The sequence below is a fragment of the Nicotiana attenuata genome, chromosome 5, assembly GCF_001879085.1.
Source record: "Nicotiana attenuata strain UT chromosome 5, NIATTr2, whole genome shotgun sequence".
Taxonomy (NCBI): Eukaryota; Viridiplantae; Streptophyta; class Magnoliopsida; order Solanales; family Solanaceae; genus Nicotiana; species Nicotiana attenuata.
In genome coordinates, this window is record NC_031993.1 from 48,256,568 (window position 1) to 48,280,334 (window position 23,767).

General features: G+C 42.1%; 1 protein-coding gene across 3 annotated transcripts; it reads right to left on the reverse strand.

Annotated features, from left to right (window-relative positions):
* On the reverse strand, nucleotides 16,726-23,761 carry LOC109225798 (rop guanine nucleotide exchange factor 14). 3 transcript variants are annotated; one of them, XM_019390579.1, is made up of 8 exons: nucleotides 23,657-23,761; nucleotides 22,404-22,535; nucleotides 19,565-19,942; nucleotides 18,908-19,062; nucleotides 18,750-18,824; nucleotides 18,389-18,658; nucleotides 17,952-18,299; nucleotides 16,726-17,357 (listed from the first exon to the last, which is right to left on the reverse strand). In XM_019390579.1, the coding sequence occupies exons 2-8, from the start codon at nucleotides 22,477-22,479 to the stop codon at nucleotides 16,974-16,976; spliced, it is 1,686 nt and encodes a 561-aa protein (XP_019246124.1). In that variant the 5' UTR covers nucleotides 22,480-22,535; nucleotides 23,657-23,761; the 3' UTR covers nucleotides 16,726-16,973. The 3 variants fall into 3 exon arrangements, with proteins under 3 accessions (XP_019246124.1, XP_019246125.1, XP_019246126.1); XM_019390580.1 differs by lacking the exon at nucleotides 23,657-23,761 and adding an exon at nucleotides 22,737-22,832; XM_019390581.1 differs by lacking the exon at nucleotides 23,657-23,761 and adding an exon at nucleotides 22,644-22,726.

The window sequence follows — 23,767 nt, forward strand, 5'->3', positions numbered from 1 at the left end:
TACAAAACAGACACAAGGCAAATAACGGAAAGGAGATCTCATTTATCTACAAAGTTAATAGCGGGTCTTACCCCGCTTACACCCGGCCAAGGCCGATCAATACAAGGAAAGAGAAAATAAAAAACAAGAAAAAATGCATATCTTTTTACTCGGCGCCATCCGCGCCACCATCTGCACCAGCGTCAGCCTCTAGCGTCGCCGCGTCAAAACCACAGTCGGTACGGGCCTCACGAGCCTTTTGACGCGCTCCCTCGAAAGCAGCTTCGGTCACGATGCCGGCCTCCCACAAATTCTTATATACATCATGTTGGGCCTCGGCAAAGACCCAAAGTTCGCGAGCCTGGCTGGAAGAAGCGGCTTGGTCCCGTAGGCGCTGATTCTCTTCTTCTAAGGCTGTGATCCGGTCCGCCATGACTTGGGCGTCCTGCTCAAAGACACCGATCCGCTCCTCGAGACTCGCTTCTCTAAAGGCTGCAGTAGCCCTCTCCAACGCCCGTTGGGACTCGTGCACGCGGATAGCTTCCGTTAACGCCCCAGCCTTCGACGAGGCATCCCTCACCTGAAGCTTCAATACCGCGACTTCACCCTCCAACGCAGTCACTTTCCCGCCCCATGCCGCAGCGGCCTCCGCTGCCTTAGCCTGGCCCTGGCGCTCACACTCAGCTGCGGCTCTCTTTACCGCCTCGAGCTCCTCATCCTTCCGGCGGAGCTGCTCCTCGAGAGCACTCGTTCTGCCAAGTGTTTGCTGCATCTGAAGCTCCCGCCTCGCCAGTTCCTCGACCAAGGCTCGGCTACGGGGATCATTCCTCAAGCGCACGTGCAACTCTCGGCACTGATCCCGGTTGCGGCGATACTTCTCCAGCGCCGGCAAAAATATTCCCGAGCGGACTTTGGCTCGACGGATGCTCTCCACCTCCAACAAATAAGACTGCAAAGCAAAGACAACGATTAAGATAAAGAACAAACTAAGGCAAGGAAGAAGCGAACCGACGTAATAGTACATACCCTCAAGCCCATCACGGCCACTTTATTCATCAGTCCGATATCCGTAACGTCCCTCAACGATGCATTCTCGGCCTCCGAGCATAGCAGCTCAAACTGCGGCACCAAGCCACTCCCTTGGAGCAATAAGTTCAACTCTGTGGGAACCTCGGCGAAGCGAGAGCGCCCCTCTGCCCGCACCGCTGAATCGGTGAAGCCTTCTTGGAACATACGGACGTCGTCGGGGTCCAAGTCGGATTCGGACTCGCACTCATCTCCTACAGCATCCCCTCCTCCTTCCGCTACCGGCGAGGTAGAACCACCCGCAGTAGCCACCGTAGGAGCGCTTGCCTCACCCACATTAGCAGCCGCTGAGGAACTACCTCCCGTCTCAGCGACTGGAACCACCAATTGAGTCGCCGAAGCGACGGTATCATCACGACCTAAGCCAACCGGGGCAACCCCCATTGTTTGTTTGCCCTCAAGGGCAGGCGCCGCCGCCGCACTCCTCTCCGCATCCGCCGGGGGAGAGTCCAAATTAATTACCACAGGAGGAGCCGGTGTGAACATGACCCTACGCCTTATCAACGACCTCTCCTCCTCCCCATATGATGACGATTCCGCTCTAGGGCGCACGACCCCCGATGGCCCCGCGTCCCGAAGTAGGGTCCGTGCTGGAGAAGGAACCGCTGAAGATTCAACTGATGCCGCCCTCGGTATTGAGCGCAACACCGGCGCTGCAGTAAGCCGAGAAATTGCACCAGGCCGAGGGAAGGCCAACTGAGGGGCCCTAACGCGGCGTGCCCTCCCTGGTCACAGGAAAACAAAGTTGATGAATAGAGTTGAAACGAAGCGAAACAGAAGAAGAAGTCAATTTTTTACCTGCCACAGGCCTACGGCCATGCCTCTCCCAGAAAGACGCCCATGTGCGTATCCCCACCGTATGGGGGAGTACGGCCTCGACCCACTCACGTATCCAAGGCAATGGGGCCGGCGTCGACCTGTCAGCTACAAAAAATGATACGAGTTAACGCTCATGATCGCAAATCATAAAGAGGGGAAGAAAAGGGAATTCAACCACTAAAGAACTTACGTGCATGGTTCCAAGCCTCTGGGAACCCAGTAGCATCCGTCACCAGATGCCTGGTCCTGATATAAAAGAAGTGCTCGAAAGGGCGAGGGTCGACCTCGTCATCCAATCTCATCACCAGGCCTCTCGACCCACGAGGGCACGCCTGAATCATGGTGCCACGGACTCTCTGGGGAGCGTAGAGACTAAGCACATGTTGCAACATGACCTCCTTACGGGCCAATTCCGCGTACTTGATAAACATTGCCAACAATTTGTAGAGGGAAGGAGTGAGCTGACCCGGGCATACCCCGTAATAACGGCAGAAATCCACCACCAGCATTGGGAGCGTGATCTTGAACCCCAACCTGAAAGGATAGGCGTAAAAAACGCAGTATCCCCGGCGGTCGGTGTGGACCCTCTCCTCGCTTCTAGCGAGAACGATGTCCGCATGGGTGGGAGTGACCCCCTGTTCCCGTAATCGGGCCATCCCAATCTCCACCATTAACGGGGCTTCATCCACCGGGTCCTCTCCACCGTCGACAGTGAAGTCAATCGCCAGACCTCCGGGCCGAGGAACTACCTCGTCAACCGACGGAACTTCTCCGGTCTCTATCTGTTCGGCACCTCCCATTGCCGGAGGTGGCCCTTCAACTACCGGAAAATCTATCGGAAGAGTATCGTTGGAAGAACTGCCTGCCATTGTTGATCTACTAAAGAGAAAGGGATAGAATTTGGTGGGCAAGACAAAGGTTATCACAATCAAAGGAAAGAAAGGAGAAGATGAATTAGCAGAACGAAAAAGTTTCCTCAGAATCCCTCTCAGATGAACAATGAAGATATGAGAAATGAATGCCTCAACCCACCTTTATAGGCAACATAAATGGCTTTCGCGAAACCCAATAGCCGTCGTTAACTGCACGACCAACCGTAAAACGGTTCGGTCCTGCCGAAGCATGCGTCATTAGACAAGCTCCGCGAAGCGACTTCTCAGCCGTCCGCCAACGTCCCGCCGTCAGAATAATCGCAACGGCCTGCGAATGCTAAAAGAATGCGCCGTACGCCTTCAAAATTCTGGACGTGACCAAATACGTACCCGGCGCATACTCATTCTCCACGGCCATCGCCATTATATGAAAGGCTACGGCCATCCCCAATATATGAAAGGCTACAGCCATCTCTAATGTATGAAAGGCTCTCCAATATATGAAAGGCTACGGCCATCTCCAACGTGTAAACGGCTAAGGCCACCGCCGTCAATAAGTCGACCCCCTTATTCGAGTTTTTTCGAATCACAATCGATGAAGTCCGCTCATCGAGCTCGGCCGAAACACGACCTCAATAAGCGGAGGGACTAACTGTATGGGTCAAAATCCGATCTCACGGTAATTAACGGAGTTAATCTCGTCTTGAGCTAATCCATAATTAATAAGTGGTATGGCCACTTATTCATAATAGGATTCGACTCTTGTCTGATTTAATCTACGAGGGCATGGCCCATTCATTCCCCCATGGGGACGGAGCCTCAGCGTGGCCACGACCATTTATTGCCAGCTCACGAAGCTCACATCTATAAATACTAAGAGTGGAAGCCCTAGATAGGGGGCTGCTTCTTCACCACTATCCAAAAAAGAGAGAGAGAAGAGAAAAATATACTCATCTTATGGGAAGAGAAAACACCATTGTAAGGCTCTGAACCTCTTTAAGGAGAGGCAGACCAAACCAATATTATCAATAAAGGCTTTTAATGTTTCTCCCCCTAACTTTGAGTACTTGTTTTCCTGTTCTTCGCTTGGTCCAATGGATTATTACGATTTGCTATGATTTTCCCGTGATTTATTTATATTGTTTTATACTCATAAGATATGTGATAACTTTTGAGCAAACACATATATGTATGGAATTGCCTAATTCCTTCACAGCAACTTTATTTTGTTCTTTTACTTTTATTTGGGTAATCAAACTTTACCATAATAGCCTCTTATTCTTTGTCAACTACGAGGAATATTCATATTCTCACCACGATAAAAAATAAGGTGGCCTCGCTGATTTCCTTTTAATTTCGTCTATGTCAGTTTGCGAAAAACGCTAAATTTCCAAGTCTAGTCCGCCGTCCGAGCTTTGGTGCATGTATTTGTCACCTCTACCAATTTGTGAAATTATTATTGGAGTTAATTATATTTTGTTTAGAAACTAATGTAATGCCTCTTGCTTACTTTGGAGCGGTTACTTTGTATACGGTGAAATCGGAGGGTCCAATTTTCCGTCATTAAGGCATTCCAGAAGACCATCTTGGAGCCTCGAGGCCGCAAAACTGTGACCGAGTTCCCTCCCTCGAGGCTCGTCGACACCCGGCCTAGAGGCATTATTGACCGTGCCAAGGGTAAAGACGGGGAGTTCCCAAGACACGCGGCTAAGTCTGACAAAGCCTAGCCGGCCTACTCTGAACCCGAATCAAGGTGTCATGTCTAGCCGTCCCATCTCCATATCTTTACAATTAATGTATTTTATACCGTGTAGGGATTCTCCTTCTATATAAAGGGGATCCTTGTCATTTTGTAAAGGGCGGTTGTTGCTCCAACTACTTCACACGAAATATACAAGAACTCTCTCTTTTCTTTCTAACATACTCTCTCGATATTGTTGCCCTTATTTATTATCTTCATACTTGTTCTTAATTTATTGCTTATTATTGATCATAAAGAGCCTTCGCTGATTATTTTACAACTGTGAGCCCTTCCCCGATTGCCCTTAGTAGCTCGAGCCCGAGCCCAGGAATCAACCTCGAGGCCCCGTATCGATCAGTCCGAGGCCCCGATTGGCTAGCTCATCGATTTAATTATAACTCTATTTTAGCTCGCATTTCATCTCTAAACTTCACATATAGCATCATCTGCTTAAACAACTAGCATAAAAATAGATCACGTATTTTTAGAGTCCCATCAACAAATTTAATTGTTATTACCATTTTTACGGTAAACAGTTTTGCACCCACCGTGGGGCTAAAAATAATAGTGATTATTTTCTTGCTGGTTTCATCACATAACGCAAGTTATCTTTCACACTTTTTCTTGTCCAAGATCTTCAGTTTCAGGTTAAAATGTCTGATTCAGTAAACAACAATATTGAGAACCATGGAGAAAATGGTGTGGCTGTTCCAGGTGTTGGTGAGCCGCCACAAAATCTCGAGAACGCGCCAGGACCGATTCCGGCGGACGGAATCTCATGCGACACGTTGAGACAAGCTCCCACACCAACAGGAGCATACACCAAGGCGACCAACAAGAAGCCCAAAAAATCCCGGCTCGGGAAGAACGGGAAGTTAGCCTTCATGTTATTTTTGAAATATTGCAGGCATAACAGCTGGCTATTGCTCGGCTGCAAAGTCACCAGAAGACTCCTAGCATGGTAGCACCGGGGACAGCTCCCCCGGTCGAATAGGTACCGGAGAGGTCAAGCAATAACGGGACGATAGCTGATCCCGCCATCATAAAAATGCTCGAGGACCTCACCAAAAGGATCGAATCGGGCGAGAAAATGATAGCAACAAACGACAAAAAGGTCGAGACGTACAACTCCAGGGTCGACCAAATCCCAGGCGCGCCCCCGACCCTGAAAGGTGTGGATTCAAAGAAGTTCGTGCAAAGGCCATTCCCTGAGGAAGCGGCTCCGAAACCCATTCCAAAGAAATTCAGAATGCCTGAACACCCAAAATACAACGGGACCACAGATCCCAATGAGCACGTTACTGCCTACACGTGCGCAGTGAAGGGCAACGACATAAAAGACGACAAGATCGAGTCCGTCTTACTAAAGAAGTTCGGGAAAACACTCTCAAAGGGGGCCATGATGTGGTATCACAACCTAGCTCCCAACTCCATAAACTCATTTGCCATGCTGGCAGACTCCTTCATAAAGGCACACGCCGGTGCCATCAAAGTAGCAACGAGGAAATCTGACGTGTTCAAGATCAAGCAGAGGGAGAACGAAATGCTGCGAGAGTTCGTATCTCGCTTCCAAACGGAACGAATGGAACTACCACCGGTCTCCGGCGAATGGGCAGTGCAGGCCTTCACTCAAGGCCTGAATGAGCGGAGCTCAGTGGCTTCAAGGCAGCTGAAAGAGAATCTGATCGAGTAACCCACCGTGACCTGGTCAGACGTCCACAATACCAGTCGAAAATCAGGGTCGAGGATGACCAGCTAGGAGCCCCCTCGGGCTCAGTATACCCAATCAGGCTCTTAGCAAAGGAGCCAAAGCCAAACAAAAAAAGATATCAGCCATACACCGAAGAGGAGGGACGCCCCGAGATGCAACCCGCCTCGCAACAATCGGCTGATGAACAGAGGACAGAATCCCCGGGGGCTCATCAATAGATCCGGGTTCGATAGAAACGCGGGGCAAAATGAGGCACCTCGCTTGTCAGAATATGACCACATCGCGTTCACCAAACCAACGCCATGATCTAAAAGCTCCATCGCTACTGAGGTATAATCTTCTCCCCTTTTTACTTTATATTTCATGATAACTTTTGTGCAGGCCCCCAACCGAAGCAGTCGAAATGCCGACCCAGCTCAAAGACCTTAAGGTTTCGAAGCGTCCGTTGCACTATTTTCCTTCGATCGAGTTTTTATCCTGAAGAGGGTTTTTCCGGCAAGGTTTTTAACGAGGCAACATCCATGCGATACCTAAGGAATACCCAACAAGTATTTGACGTTTCCTTTGTGGTCAACCCCGGATACTGGAAGGCATTCCCTCAAGGTCCCAATAGTAGAATGATGTATCGGCCAAGGTCGAACGAATCGTGCCTACGTAGTCGGTCCCACGACAACGAAACAATATGTACTTACGCCAAGTAATCAAAGAATACCTTTTGTCCAAGCATCTCATACTCCAAAGGAAACTCGGCATTTTCACCAAAAGGATTCCTCCATCAAAAACGTCCCGAATACTCGGAGACTGGCGTCAAGGGTTCGGCATCCGCACGACCTCAGGGTCGAAACTCCAAACTCATAAGCCCGCAATGAGGTAGCATGAAAATCATGAAACATCTCCAAGGCCAAAAGCGCCCCGAACACTCGGAAACTGGCGCCAAAAACCCAAAAAATGCATGACCTCAGGGTCGGAATCCCCGAAACCATAAGCCCTCAATGAGGCAATACCGAGCTCACGAGTAACGGCTCCCGATCCAGAACAACCTCGATGACTCGGAGACTGTCGCGAATCGCCATTTATTAAGAAACCCGAGGCCATAAGACCCCGAGCGGGCAGTCTCGGTCTCGTAAGACCTACATAAGGCAACAACAAAAACTGTAAGACCTCAAGCAACGCATGAATCATACTTGTACCAAGTATCGACAAAAACTGTAAGACCTCAAGCAAGGCATGAATCATACTTGCACCAAGTATCGACAAAAACTGTAAGACCTCAAGCAAGGCATGAAATTTTTATAAGACCTTACTAAAGGCATAAACTTGATCCCGAAGTTTAGGTTATATATCGAACTTTTAAGATCCCTGAAAAGGCATACCCTCGATATAGATACCTAAAATGCCACACTCGGGACCAAAAATGGCTCCGGCCAAGCACAAATGACTATGGTCATACGGCTGTACCAGCCAAACTAACGCGACTCAGGGACGCCCGACCGTCGCTACAAAATCATAGGCCATTACTTTGAATCTACTTCGAAAAGAACCGGTTAAACAGGCTACCCTCGACATAGGCAAAAGAGCTTTGACCATGTCAGCTCCACATCATTGGCTTTGAGATACTCAGCCTCCGAGCCAAACCTAATGGGGTGCTCGATCATCACCACGAAATGACTCGAAATTGAGGTTCTTCCCAAACCGACGACGGGTCAGACGAAATTACTCCAAAAAGTCCTTAACGAGGGGAAAACAAAGCCAATAAAAGGTCGCTTCGACCCAAGGCGTAAGAGCCACTGTCGCCAGCCCACACAAATAGAAAACTTGAGGGTCAAATGAGCTCGAATCGTAACCCGATTCGGAGATAGAACCCAAAATATTTAACTACATATGCCTAAGGGCAAAGCGTAAGAGCCATTGTCGCCAGCTCACACAAATACAAAACTTGAGGGTCAAATGAGCTCGAGTTGAAACCCGACTCGGAGACTGAACCCAAAATAGTTAATTACATATGCCTCAGGGCAAAGCGTAAGAGCCATTGTCGCCAGCATAATGAGCCCTAGGGCCATATCACGAATCTAAAGATTCCTACTAACTCAAAGGTCGAATTGACCTGGTTAAAATCTTGACAAACAGAAACACAGAAGATACAAATTGCGAGGTTTCCCCTTATATATACAGGTGATAAAATACGAGCTCCGTTTACAACATACACACAAGAACAAAGAAGGAAATAAACGTCCCCCCTCGGGGACTATGGCCCGGCGGCCCCTTCCTCGCCATCTTCAGCATCGGACAGAAGGAACTTGGCATCATACTCCTCCCCCTTGGCTTGCTCGATCTCTTCCGAGAGATCAAAGCCCCTGGCATGAATTTCCTCGAGAGTTTCCCTCCGAGATTTGCATTTTGCATACTCCTTGCTACTGCTCGCACGATCGAGGGCTCTCCTCAGTTCAACTTTAGCAACAGCAGCGCTCTTCGAATAGGCCGCCGCTTTCTGATCTGCCCTGGTGCTGCTCATCACAACCTCGACCCGGACATTCACCACTTCGGCCTTTGCCTTCGAGAGCTCGAACGAGAGCCTCGCGATCATGTTCGCTCATGCAAACTTATTCGCACGAACGATCCGGATTTGTACCTCAAGAGCGGAAACCATGGCTAGAGCACTCTCTTTGGCCGCAACTTGGGTATCTACATGCGCCTGCAGCTCGTTAAACTCACGTCTGGCCCGGCCAACTTTGCCCCAAAGCTGCTCCAGCTCCTCCGCCTTGCTCTCCAACTGAAATATCGAAACATTAACCTACAAAGATGAAAAGGGGAGTGCAAGCCAGCATGAAATACGGGATACCTGTCTTTCGAGGCAGCTCTTGCGGCTCTGGCTCCAATCCGCTTCACACCGCAGGGAAACCAGCTCACTTTCCTTTTTCGCACAAAGAAGCTTAAGGGATTTCTCCCTATCCGAAGCTTCCCGCAGCTTGGCCTCATAGCGGAGCAGCTTGAACTTGATCCTGTCAAAGGCCTACGATAGAAAATTCAAGGAAAAAGGAAGAGCGTGGGACCGGAATAATCTTACGGCGGTTATCAAAGCTTACCATAAAGACGAGCCGCTGAGCCTCACCAAAGGCCGAGCCAATGTCAGATGGCTTATTGTCCCCTAAAGCGCCTTTGGCAGGAAATGAAGGGGGCACCACGTGCTCCTCGCCCTTCGAAATACCCTCAGCGGAAACGGGGAATGTTCTTTCAAAAACGGAGGCCTCCGAAGTTGGGCGATCGGTCGAATCGCTTCTTTTAAATCGCTGAGAAGGATTCTCCCCACTGCAAGCCCCCTCACACCCCGGGGGCCCTTTCCGTATAGCATCGATCCTCGACCTTGAGGTCGGCAATCTCTCCTCCTCTCCCAGAGGGCGCGGCCTCATTTCGGTAAAATCTCCGATACCTACAGCAGCAAGATTGATACGCAAAAAGGGAAAATGTCTCTCCGAATGAACAAAGGGTAAGGAAAAAGTAGTACACGCACATACTGTGATGTTTTGCTTCCCATCTGCCCCGGGACACGGCTCGCCACCTACGCTCATCACAAGTCGAGTGGGTCGCCAACTTCTGGACCCAACCAGGCAGATTAGGAACGTCGCTCGGCGCCCATGAAATCGCTACAGAAAAGGAAAAAATGCAGTTACAAACTAGCCTTCGCCATAAACAAATTTGAGAAGGCACGGGATGTACCACTTACGTGCATAGTACCATTCCTCGAGGGAATGGCATAAGTTCCACGTGGATAACGTCAGTCGTCTGAACCCGGACGAACCAACTCATCCACCCCCGATCTCCATCTTTCTCATTGTCAACAACGAAGGGCGTGGTCGACCGACACCGCAAGGTTAGCAGACCTCGGTGGAGAAAGGGCCGATACAGCCTAATGAGATGATCGAGCGTAAATTCAAGCCCCGCCTTCTCCGCGAAGAACCTCATCATCAACACTACTCGCCAAAACGACGGATGTATCTTCGCCAAGGTAACCCGATACCTTAAACAAAAGTCGAGCACAACCCTATCTAGGGGGCCAAGTGTAAAAAGATACGTGTACACGTTCAGGAATCCATCAACATGATCCGAGATGCCCTCATCCTGGGAAAGAGTCTATAACACTACTCTCTCCCCCCATCCGCAATCTCTCCTCACTAACTCAAGGTGCCCCTTTCCTATCGAAGAAATAATCTTCAAGGAAGACTCTCTTTGATCCTGAGCATCGGTAGCGGAACTCTCCCTTCTCTGCCAAACAGGCCCCGATGTAACAGTCATGGCTATAGCGAGACTAGAAGAACTGAAGCAGGAACCTGCACAAATACTTTAGCGCTAAGGTAATGAAGGGCTCAACGCCAAAACGAGAGGATAACTATCTAATATGAGGAGATCCCTAAATGAGCGGAAGCGACCCTATATATATATATATATATATAGGAAGAAGCGGCATCGTTGACAATCCCGAGGTGGTACCCGACCCCGAGGATCTCCATCAACAAGAAGCCAACGGCATCATCTCCAGTCTTGAGGTGGTATCCGACCTCAAGGACCTCCATCAAAAAGAAGCCAACCTTTAAGAAAGCCAACGGCATCATCTCCAGTCTCGAGGCGGTATCCGACCTCGAGGACCTCCATAAAAAAGAAGCCAGGCTTTAAGAAGCCAACGACATCATCTCCAGTCTCGAGGTGGTACCCGACCCCGAGGACCTCCATCAAAAAGAAGTTAGACTCCAGGAAGCATTTAGCACCATTGCAGGATTCGAGATGGTACCCTGTCTCGAAGGCTCCTCTCAAGAAGAAAAATAAGCACTTCGAGCTCCGTCCATAAGGGTTCGACCTCAGGATATCGCCTAAAGTCTGGCGACCCCTCATCTGGGACATATCTACAACGCCTTAAAGGCTATTTACATCATGTTCAAAGCGAGTTTCCAGGTGACTAAAGCTAACCCTCACTCGAAGATCGCTCTCGAAAATTTCCAGGCTCGAGGCACTATTTTCGTATGACCCAAGGGTCCCGACAAATCAATCAGATCAATTCAAGCTTGGCCTGAGGAACAATAGAGGGCTCCGAGAGGTGCCGCTTTTATCAACCGAAGACCAGAAAGAATGCTCACATCCAGGTTAGATAAGGACAATAGTCAGCAGAGGCATACATTCAGAAGTCTCCACAAATGTAAAATGAACATGGAAAGCATCAAAGACGAATGTCGAGAAAATATCTTTATATTCATAAACATTTGGTTACAACAGCCCACGAGGGGTCCTTACATATGATTACAAAAGCCCATAAGGGGTCCTTACACAGAAACGAAGAAGAGGAAAGGGGAAGGATGCAGAAGAGGCAGAAAAAGAGACATAGCCCGCTGAAGCCAAAGGTTGAAGATTCGGCAGGCACCAGCCTCAGCGGCCGGTTGTGCCATTTTATCCCTTAGGAAAAAACCCAAGTAATGAAGTGCCACACCAGGCCAGGGTAGGAGAGTGAGCAGCGGTGTATAGTCCGAACACTCTCTTGAGCAGCGGTGTAGAGTCCAAACGTCCTTCTAGATCGGAAGAAGTCGGCCGCCTCTGTATCATCACCTCGAGCCAATAACGAAAGCAGTAACAGGCGTAACAACAACAACAATAGCGACGAAACGGTGTAATCTCGCTCGACAAGGGGAAGCTCAAGCAGAAGGCCACCACACAGCCGATGAAAATGCTGACATGCAACCTTAAAACCGTAAACCCCAAACATGGTGGTTAGCAATGGAGGAAGATGGTGAGAGGAAAGGTATGAATGAATAGAGAAAGGCACTTGGATAAAGAGATAGTGCCGGAATGCCCCCATTTATAGGGGGTGATAACGCGGCCATCAATGCCTTTGAAAGACGGATCGGCAAGCACAATCAATGCGTTCTTGAAAAACCGAATCGACGACGGTACTGTCATTTTGAAGAATGGGAATCGACAGTGCATTGAATGTCGCCGAAAAGACAAGTCTATGGGATGTCCCGGTTATCGTGAAGGCCCACGTCATAGGTTGTGTCACCGGTATCACGTCATCGCGGGGAGCCCGAAGAGTTGGGCATCAAAATCATTTCCCATCGCTTCGTTCTAGGAAACACGGAGACTATCTGTATACGGTGAAATTGGAGGGTCCAATTTCCCGTCATTAAGGCATTCCAGAAGACCATCTCGGAGCCTCGAGGCTGCAAAGTTGTGACCGAGTTCCCTCCCTCGAGGCTCGCCGACACCCGGCCTAGAGGCATTATTGACCGTGGGAAGGGTAAAGACGGGGAGTTCCCAAGACACGCGGCTAAGTCTGACAAAGCCTAGCCGGCCTACTCTGAACCCGAATCAGGGTGTCAACTGTCATGTCTAGCTGTCCCATCTCCATATCTTTACAATAATATATTTTATACCGTGTAGGGATTCTTCTCTATATAAAGAGGATCCTTGTCATTTTGTAAAGGGCGGCTGTTGCTCCAACTACTTCACACGAAATATACAAGAACTCTCTCTTCTCTCTCTAACATACTCTCTCGATATTGTTGCCCTTATTTATTATCTTCATACTTGTTCTTCATTTATTGCTTATCATTGGTCATAAATAGCCTTCGCTGATTATTTTACAACTGTCAGCCCTTCCCCGATTGCCCTTAGTAGCTCGAGCCCGAGCCCAGGAATCAACCTCGAGGCCCCGTATCGGTCAGTCCTAGGCCCCGATTGGCTAGCTCATCGGTTTGATTATAACTCTATTTTAGCTCGCATTTCGTCTCTAAACTTCATACATATAGCATCATCTGCTTAAACAACTAGCATAAAAATAGATCACGTATTTTTAGAGTCCCATCAACAAATTTAATTATTATTACCATTTTCACGGTAAACATACTTGTTGCTAAATAGATAATCATGGTAGTATACAGTGGCAAAGCCAAAATTTTCATATATATNATATATATATATATATATATATATATATATATATATATATATATATATATATATATATATATATATATATATATATATATCGGCTCCGCCGCCGGTGGTATTGATAATCATGGTTTGACCACCATGATTATCTATTTACTTGGTAATGAAAATTCTTTAATTACCAAAAAAAAAAAAAAAAGTTACTATCTTATTCTCAATTACAAATGAAGTAAATTCAAAGTCTAATTAAAGTACTGTAATCCTTTAAGAATGTTATTGTAATATTATTTTTATGATTGTTATTTTAATATTACATGTATTAAATATATAATTAGGTTTCACTATCTCTTTTATTCTCTTTAAGTTGTGCATGTAGAATTTTAGTCTTGATTTCCATTAAGGAAATATCTTTTAAATTTTAATTTTAAGCATAAGTATAGATTCTTTTAGGAATTTGTTACAAAATCTACATAATGTTTTTTTGTATTATGTACCTTATATATATATATATATATATATATATATATATATATATTGTATAAATATTTTTTTGAGTTCTAATCACTACCAATAAAATTACTTATATGTGAATTTTTCGATTTTTTTTTATTTTTCTCATTATCCAACATTATTAACTTACACGTTTGATTACTCAATTTCACTCTTTTTTTTACTCTAGATATAAAATTCGATTTGTTCTATAGATAAGTCTATCAGATATATTAACAAAAATCTTTTTGGTTAAAAAGATCCGCATAATTAATATAATGTCCGATTTATGAATAAAGCTCTTACCTTATTAATATTAGCATAACTCATAATGCAAAGTTTATATATTATTTTACATGAATAAGATATTGCATGAAAGTTTCTATAATGTCACTCACTAGATGACATTCTTTTAGTTGCTATTCACTGATAAAAGGATTTCAATTATTATTTATTATATAATAAATTTTCATTACAATATATGTGAACCGAAATACCCTTAGTGTCTAAAAAGCAATTACATAACCACCATCACAAGTTTGAAAGGTTATTATTGGGAAAAATATATCCGTACCGGTTGTTTACACCCAATATACATAAGCTAATCGTAGAAGACAACTAAAACCTTATTTTAAATGAATAAAAAAAATTAAAAAGACAGAAATAACAATGTAAAAGGAGTAAGGTCTGAGAGTCTTCTTTTTTTATTCTTTGAGTATTCCGAAACAATAGCCTACTAATTCAGAGTAAGAGCCATAGCATAAAGAAATTTTATTTAAGCTTTTATATGTTTTACTTTTAAATGGCAAGAATCTTTCATAAAGCATGATGGTGTTTTGCTCGATTTAAATTGAATTTACCTTTGCAATGATATTTACTGGAAAGTAACGCAAAGTATTTTGCCATGAACTCAACCATAAGTTTATATTATGGGAGACATATTTACCAGGTAAACATATATTATTAGTTGCAACTACGCAATAATAAAAAAATTACAAATATAGCTACGATATTAAACAGAAGTAAAAATTTCTTTTCCAGATAAAAGCTAAAATATGCTTGTACAACTAATTATAATTACAAAAGTAGAAGGAAACAAAAAATTATGATGGTAATGGCATAATGGCCGATGATGGCACAAAAACAAAAATGTACCGTCGGTTTGATGTTACTGTTAGCATAACGGAGATATGAAAATATTAAGTATTTTAGTAGAATATTATTATCTCAAAACTAGTTAACTATAGTTAAATACTAATAATTCAAGTTAAACAAAGTGACATGTGTTGATTGTTTAATGGTCGGATGTATATACCCGATGCGGGTAAGTTTTTTCCCAATAATAACCTTTCAAACTTGTGATGATGACTCTTAGACCTTACTCCTTTTACGTTGTTATTTCTGTCTTTTTAATTTTTTTTAATTTATTTTAAAAAAAAAGTCTTAGTTGTCTTCTATGGTTAGCTTAATTCTATTGGGTGTAAACACCCGATGCGAATAAATTTTTTTCCCTATTATTGTCCACTTTGATATTCTCATGTTAAGGATGTGAATGGAAAAAAAATTCCTAAGTGAAAAAGGATGATGAGATACTGAAATATAAACCTCTAATTTCTTAATTGAGAATGAATTTTGCATCAAACTAATTGAGACCTTACTACAACAAAACTGTATCCTTCTCTTCTGTCATTCGCCGAAAATTGAACTTTCGACTACTCCTCAAACATAAGACTACTTGAGATTTCTCTTACTTGAAATTGTCCTATGGCAATAATGTTTCAGATACTCAGATGGTGGTGAAATCTCCTGATAAGTTAAAAAATTGGTGAGATCACGAATTTGATGAGTTAGAGAGAAGTAAGGTGACAATGATAATATGATTTATTATGTCGAAACAATTTTTCAGTTTCGATTGTGATTCTTTGGTCAGTTATAGGCCGAAGATGTCTTTGGTTCTCCTTGAGCTTGAAGCTTCTCTATGACTCCTAGTCTCGTGTTGGTTTTGCTTACTACTTTATGGAACTCCAGCACAATCTGCTGGAATTTAACTTTAAAAAACTTGAAATATAATTCAGCACATTGTGTTAGAGTTTAACTTGATAAAACTTGAATCCCAATACACTATGCTCAAATCTAATAGTTTCGTGGAGTTTGAGAAAAGCACAAAAGATGAAAAGTTGGTCTCTGCGCCTAAGTTGGGCATTTGTATCTAAATTTTATTTGGCTGACTTACAATGAATTTTAAACCTGTGATTATTTTCAATTGCACGGTTAAAATATGGTTATTTTTGAATTTTATCCATATTATTTCATGGGTTGAAAAACGGGGCAAGTGAAGTAGCTGATTAAGACATAAGCCCAAGTTTACAGATTTTTGTAAGTTTAACCGCTTTAATATAAACACGATTCACGAATGTGAAGTTTAAATATAGTCTGAATTTTAACATATTACTTACGCAAGTAAACTTCACATATATTCCTACATACAAACTCTTATATTTGAACTACTAAACCTACCTTTAGACGATCATGTTGATGCGCTCACAGATGGTGATTTACCTTCACTTTCTGATCGTTAACGCAATGTGTTCAACTGCCTGGTATTCATCCGAAGAAAGAAATTTGACATTCAAATTGGCATCAAGATAAGTTAGTCAAATATTACACGAATCTGTTTGTGTTGAACTTGACACTAATTTTCTCTATATTTATTTATTTGTTTTTTATCTTGTGTTCTGAGAAAGTGACGATTCAAGAACTAAGTTTGACTTTATTCAACTTGCTTCGTTATTGCCACCCACCTTTATTTGTGTTTAAATGGGTTGATTCTGAAGGAGGCGGAGAAGAGAGGAACAGAAGACTTTTGTCTGAAGATTATCAACACTAACTACAAGTTTAATAATTGAAAAAAAAAAAAACTGAATATAATTATCTGGTGCAATTCCTACGGGTTAAACGTAGCTGACGGAGATGTGGCTGGGCTTGAGTTGGTTTCCTACTCACAACAGAATGCTTTGTTCTTCCTCAACCCTTCCCTTCTCTATCTTTTCCTTTTACCTTCAAAAAAAGAACTAACCCATTTAACATGGAACTTGAGGTAAAGTAAATATCTAACAAATTGTGATTTCTTTAATGAGCTGTTACGATGGAAATATTATCCCTGAATGAAACAATTCATGCTGCATTCGCACTGCTCTGACAGCACAAAATGCAATTATATTTCTACTATTGCAAATTGAGGGCAAGCTCCCATAATAACCGCGAAAAATCAGCCTCAAGCTAAGGCTGTTCTTTGACATGGAAATGATATATATCTACAGGAAGAGTGAGAGTAAAACTTTGCTTATCAAGGTGAATTTGCAGCAGACATGCTGCTACAAGCTTCTCTGCCAATGCACCACACTCGACTTCTGCTTGGTGTTGCAGTTACCGAACTGATCTTGGATTCAGCAGACTCAATGTCTATATCAGAAGCATTGGTATGGCGAGAATCGCAAGATCTTTCATCAGCTTTATTCATCTGATCAATCAATGAATGCCTCACACGACCAGTTGTAGGACTATCTGACAATCCCGGAATTCTTATGCCAGGAAGGTGGCATGCAGCCGCGGGTGAATTAGGATTGCTCAAGATGTCTTCCTGAAGAATTTCTCCTATCCTAGTCAGGATGCAGAATGCCAAATTCAAGAGAACCCGAGAGTATGCTTCAAGAATTGAACGCCCAACATCCTACAATGGTTACAACAGAAGAACAAAACAATCAAAAACTCATTGAGCAACCATGAAAATAACAACTAGTCTTTCCTTCCATAATCTTGATATTCTAAACACGGCATACACACCTCATAGCACTAGGGAGATACAATATAAGCTAAAACAACTCAAGCGGCATGACAACTATCCCTGTCCAGTAATTGTGGTGGACAAATATATACAATTGTTTGCTTGGGACAATTAAAGACCCTAGTTATAAAAGCAACGTGACAAAAGCTAGGTCTTGTAGATTGGTATATGGCAATGCTTCTGACCTTCCAGACCTATATTGCCCGACCAACTACTGTAAGAACAGAATAGAAGGATAAGAAACGACTCAACATACAGACTAGAAAGCTCTTTCAACGGAAAGATTCTAGTTTGTTTTTTACTAAGAAAAAAATTAGAGGGAACAGTTCCCGCATCTGAGAACCGCCACTCACATTCAATTCCTTCCCACTAATAAAAAAGTTTGAGAATCTCAAGAGCTAAAACGAGAATGCAGAAGTGAGTGTATCACAATGCTCTTAGCATATCTTGTGGATGTAGCTAGTGAGATATAATTATTACCTTGCCATATTGGATCTTTGTGACATTGAGGAATGTCTGAGGAAGGTTTGGATATTTAATCTTGAGCTGCAGCAGAAGAGTTTCTGCTCTGCTCAATAACACCTCTATCTTATCTAGTTCAGATATTGGATCTTTTATGAAAGACCAAGATGTTCGTGCTGGAGATTTTCCACCGGCATGTTCTGCTATTTTCTCTTTCCAGGCAAGTATTGCTGCTTCCAACCTGTTAACAGCTTCAAGGGCATTGTGTTCAGATCTTATGTTCAAGGAAACTAACATCGCCTCCACAGATGTAGATTCTGCTGTTAGGACCCTGTAAAGTTCCTCCCCTAGACTTGTCCTGCCAGACTGTTAGAGTGAATTGATCTTGTTACTTGTTTCTTATAAACAAAGAAATATATAGTTAAATAATAGCTTTAGTGACATAGATAACTTACCTTTGGAAGTGCATCTGTAATGATTGTTGGAACAGGCATTTCAGACAAGACGTTTTCATTGATAGCTTTAGCTGCTTTAAATATTTGATTCACCAATTTACCCTGATTAAACAATTTGTCTCTTTCAGGGTCAGAGAGCCCAGATATGGGTACCTGGGGCGAGGGAAGCCACCACCTTTTGCTCTGCCCAGCACTTCTGCTTCTTCCTTCTGCTCGGCTACCCACTTCCATGTACCAAAACTCGGTATTAACCATTGAATCCAGAGTTTCCTAGACATTGCAAGAAATGATATTCAGAAATAGAACCAAATTGATGCTAAAGGAAATAGCCCACTTTTCTAGAATTAAAGAGACCACCTACAAGAAGCATGGAGTCCAACTTCTGAAGTGCTGGAAGATTCATATGGATGTCCGCACGAGCTTTTGGAGTCATGATCTGCTCCAACAGCAAGTGGAACTTAGCATAAAATTTTTACTGCGATGAAATACATTTAGTGAACGGCTAAAAGTCACAGATACCTCCAATTTCTGGCCATTAGAACCATTTTGTTTAGCAGGGACCAACTCAATCATATGGTTTGTAGGAGAGAGCAACCAATCCATTTCTCTCCTCCATTTCCTCTTCCTATCCTCCGCAAGTGGCTCCAATTTCCAGAGCTCTCCAAACACTGATGCTGCAAATCCAGTAACAGTATAATCAGGAGAAAAGAGTAACAGCAAAGTGGAAAAACAGAACAAGTAGAATGATTTCTGAGCTCCATGCAAATCTTTTATGTTCCTTGACGCTCTCCAAATACTTTGTTTGTGTATTCTCAACACTAATTATTATTTATTCTCATCAACATAACTTCTTGTCTGCTGCATCCACACCATCAGAACCTAAAACTGTGACTAGACACAGCTCATAAATCCTTAATCAGATTTCAGATTGTAAAATTACTTCTAGTTAAACTTGACCAAAACCAAGTTAAGATGCTCGAGTATTGAATCTTCATCATTTTATAGCTAGTATTTCATATTTTGGCTGCTGATAAATCGTTTCACCGAAGGAAGTTCTAGCTGCATAATATTAGAGAGCTATTCTATTGGCCTGTTAAACTTTTTAGTTGTAAAATAATCAAAGAGGTAAGCTAAGGGAATACTAGTGAACAAAACCAAATTAGTAATCTTTACTACCTGCAAGATTTGTAATGGCATTTGACAGTGCTAATGCAGTGGAAATCCCCTTGCTTCCTCCAGTAACATCTTCCCCAAGTAACAATTTTGCAAATTTTTCTTTCATTGTTTCCACATCTGAAAACTGGGTTGCATAAGCAGGTTTTTCTTTTACATAGTAATGGTGCGGGCTTGCTGAGAAATCCCACTCATCATCCTTCTTCATTGTTGTCCAGTGAGAAGAGAAAGATCCAAAAACATTGTTGCTGGAACTGCTGCTTGAGTCATCATCGTCCAAGGAATCTGTAATACCTCCGTCACCTCTGCTAGTGACACTTTGATTGTCATATGGCTGACTGTTCAAAATACAGCTTTCAAGGCCATCATATGTTGTAATTTCTGAGTGTTCCATTAAATTTAGTAGTCAGATGGAGGGAAGGGTAAAGGCTAATCCAAGAAAATGTACTTATTAATAAGATGTAACGAGAAAAGAATGTTCTAAGGGGCGTGATGCTTAAGGTGCTGACTGCAAGACAGAAGAATAAATAGAATGACCGCAAGAACATGCACAATTCATATGGCTTTTAACTAAAGACTTACAGAAGATTTAAAAAATTAAGCATCTTAAATATGCAATTTTACTGTTATTTATACAGCATGATGTTGCACAAACATGACACTACCACCATATTTTATTTGCATGTATGTGGATATTAGTATTTTCATCAGTGCAGCCTTTTTTCTTTGTTAAAGATGGGATAAATAAAAAAATGATCAGCTCAATGAACAAATTGTCAAATTACTCTGTGACAAGAAGTAGGATCACTGTTTCTAAGTCTATGTCCCTTTCTGAATGGTAAACCAAAAAAATATCAATACAGATCTGGATCTTCAAACAAGATCAATTATTGAAGCAGACAATTCCTACTTTTCTGTTGTATCTATTATTTATCTATACTCATAAGAAATAAAGATGATTAGATGTGTATACCAGTTAGCTGTACATTTCTTTTAGAAATAATGGTTGTTCAAAGCTGATTACTCTCAAAATAGTAGAAACAAAAGCCAGGAACTGAAAATAGAGTTCCCGATGTAGAAGTTGATACAAACTGGAAACCTGGCAATTTCACAAAAGTATTAACTCCTCCCCATGTGAATGGTAAGTTCAAAATATCCCTAACTAATGCTGGGGCTCACCTAAGACTGACTATTAACTGGGAAAAGTATACTTTTTTAAACCTTCGGCAATTTCAAGCCATTGATTCCCAGAATTTGGGTTGTTAATTTACTAAGATTAATAAGCATCCACCAAATAACTAACTTGGTAAATTTGGGTTGTTAATTTACTAAGATTAATAAGCATCCACCAAATAACTAACTTGGTAATGTCCAGATTCTAAAAACATTATCTTCACAAAAGTCAAAGAATTACACTGACCACGTAACAAATGAGGTGGTTACTAAATGCCTGATTCACAATCTAAATATTAGCATTCACTAATAAAAACTTTGGCATTTACCTATGATTTTGTGCTAAAACATCCATATAGATGACTAAAGATATCATTATTTTTATTAACTATATAAGTTGCAAAATTACCAAGCAGAGGACAAAAGGAAATAACCCAATTTAGAACAACATTTTGTTGATGCACTTAGTGTGAATGGTGCATTTCTTTTTCTTTCTCAACAAAAAAAAAAGCGCCAATTACATCGGTGCACCCAGCACATTTAACTATTCATTGAGGAGCTCTAAAAATGCGATAAACTCCCTCTTCGTGTGCAACCAGATGCATTGGATTGGGCGTGTACACACAAGATATCCTCGAATGTATCTCAAGTCAACTAAGTAACTTCAACAACATGAACAATAAGTTTTTATTCACCATGAAATGCAATTGCTGAATAATAGTACTTGGCATTTATTCTGCCATCTACAATTATTTTTTAGTAGGTAAAGGTTCTGTTTTTTACAGTTATCTGAAAAGAGCAATAAAAACTGTAGGGCAACATCTTTACAAACACTCCAAAGAGTCAAATTAATATCCTAGAATGGGAGGATAGCATGGTCACAACCTTCCCACTGACACAAACGTGAAGTAATTGAATATGTCATGGTCAAAATGCATACGCTTTAAAATGGAGGGCCATAGGAACAGAGCATTAATGCAACAGGACCCAGTACCCAGACCCTTCTTTACTACTGCTCTTTCATATCAATGGCAAGTCCCTTTAGACCCCCAAATAATGGGGAAATACCTACAACGGTCTCCACAAATTTTTCTAGGGCGTCCACAATCTCTGGTCCTTGTAGCAAAATTGTAGAGAATGGCCCAATTTATAGCTTTAGGTCCTTTTAGTTTTCTTTTGAAATGCAGCATTATAACAACTAATCCATGTGTCAAATACATTACCAACAAATAGAAAACATAACAATGTTTCTTTACTCCATTTTGTATGACCCACTCACCACACCTGAAAACAACCCGACAGAGTAAACACTAGAGATTGTTGTGCAACATTTTGTGGAACTTTTAACCGGCCAACCAACATTCTGAGGTTGATCCAAGATTTGAACTTTATGGGTTTGGATGCCACTGAACCTACTATACTAATCATTTGAGTAACTAGGTTCAACATTTAATATTTGTACATTATTAATAGATTTCTCAACACATATACAGGGCCTGTGCCAAAGCTACTATCGAACCTTGTAAATCCGCCCCCGATATTCTGTATGATTTTAACAACTACACCTCAATGAGAAGCAATTTAGGAATATATCTAAGTAGTAAAACTTTGAGACTCTACAAGCTCATAAGAGAGAATATATGGGGGTAGGGTTAAGAGGAAAACTTACTCTCATTTTCATCAAAGTCAATGCTAATCTCTCTATCTCTTGTACAGCAGGCTAATCTCCTCCTCATGAGTACCATCTTAATTACTCCCGACTAAATGTACTTGAGATAGCAAAGGATTATCTCTTAAATTGCTGCTCAACAACCAACAGTGAAAATGTTAGACGGAGTTCAATTTGGCAAAATACAATTAATACAACTGTTAACATTTTGAAAAAGACAAGAAGAAAAGGATTTAATACCCTCACTGTCATTATTATGGTAAAAGCTACCTCTAATCTTATCCCTATAAAGAAGTTATGAAAATGAAGGCACTTGAATATTTATGAACTCACAATTCCAAACCCTTTATCAAAATTTGCTCCACTATTTCCAAAGCTAGGAAATTGATTGATCCACTCACCCATTTAAGAATTATTTTGATGGCTTAATTAGTTACATGTCAATTTTAGCTAACTTCATAATCCAGCTATTCTGGCCAAAAAGGACAAAAATAAAAAAAAGTAACGGATCCAAAAACCAATCAAATCAGAATATCATATGGTCCATAATATTTAAAAGATTTGTTATGAGTGGGCCCAGTTTCCGAAGGCTCCGATTTGACTCAGAGCTCAAAAATACTATACTTTCTCAAAATCTGTGAGTCCATCATGGTCACTGGGCTCGAGTCTTCAAATATAAAATCAGCAAAAAAAGGAACCCACTTTTTCTACTACTTTATGGAGTAGCTACTATTTCATCATTGTGCTAAAGAAAAATTTTAAAAATAGGGGAAAAAGAGAACCTTTTTGCGTAATAAAAAATTCGCTTTTGTGATGGAAAAGTCAGAAAAAAGGTTAGAATCGTGTCAGAAGCTTCAGATTTATTTTTCATGGATTCTCAAATATCAACACAGAAAATCAGAAAAATGCAATTTCTTTTGAAGAAAGCTAGAAAATTTGAATCTAAAAAGTAACAGAAGGGCAAGACGAATATTAATCCCCCACATACACACCCCTCCGTCACACGTTAGACACCGACAAATTTGGAGTTGATTTTGGAATTTAGTGTGCTTTGTGCAGAACAAACGCCCCATAAGGATAAGCAAAAAGGAAGTTAAAAGAAAATATAGTAATCTCTTAGCTTTTTTTTCTTTTATGGAAAAAAGGAAAGGAAGAGAAGCTGACAAATGAAGAAAGATATAGAAGAAGAAGAAGAAGAAGAAGAAGAAGAAGAAGAAAAGGGAAAGCAATGGAGAGTGATAAGAAGAACAGACCTTTATTTCATCAAATGAAGAGCCTTCATTCTTCTATTTGCAAAATGGGTGTAGCTGCATTTATCTAAGTACTGAGAAGAAAGATGATTTTTTTTTTTTTTTGTTTGTCTG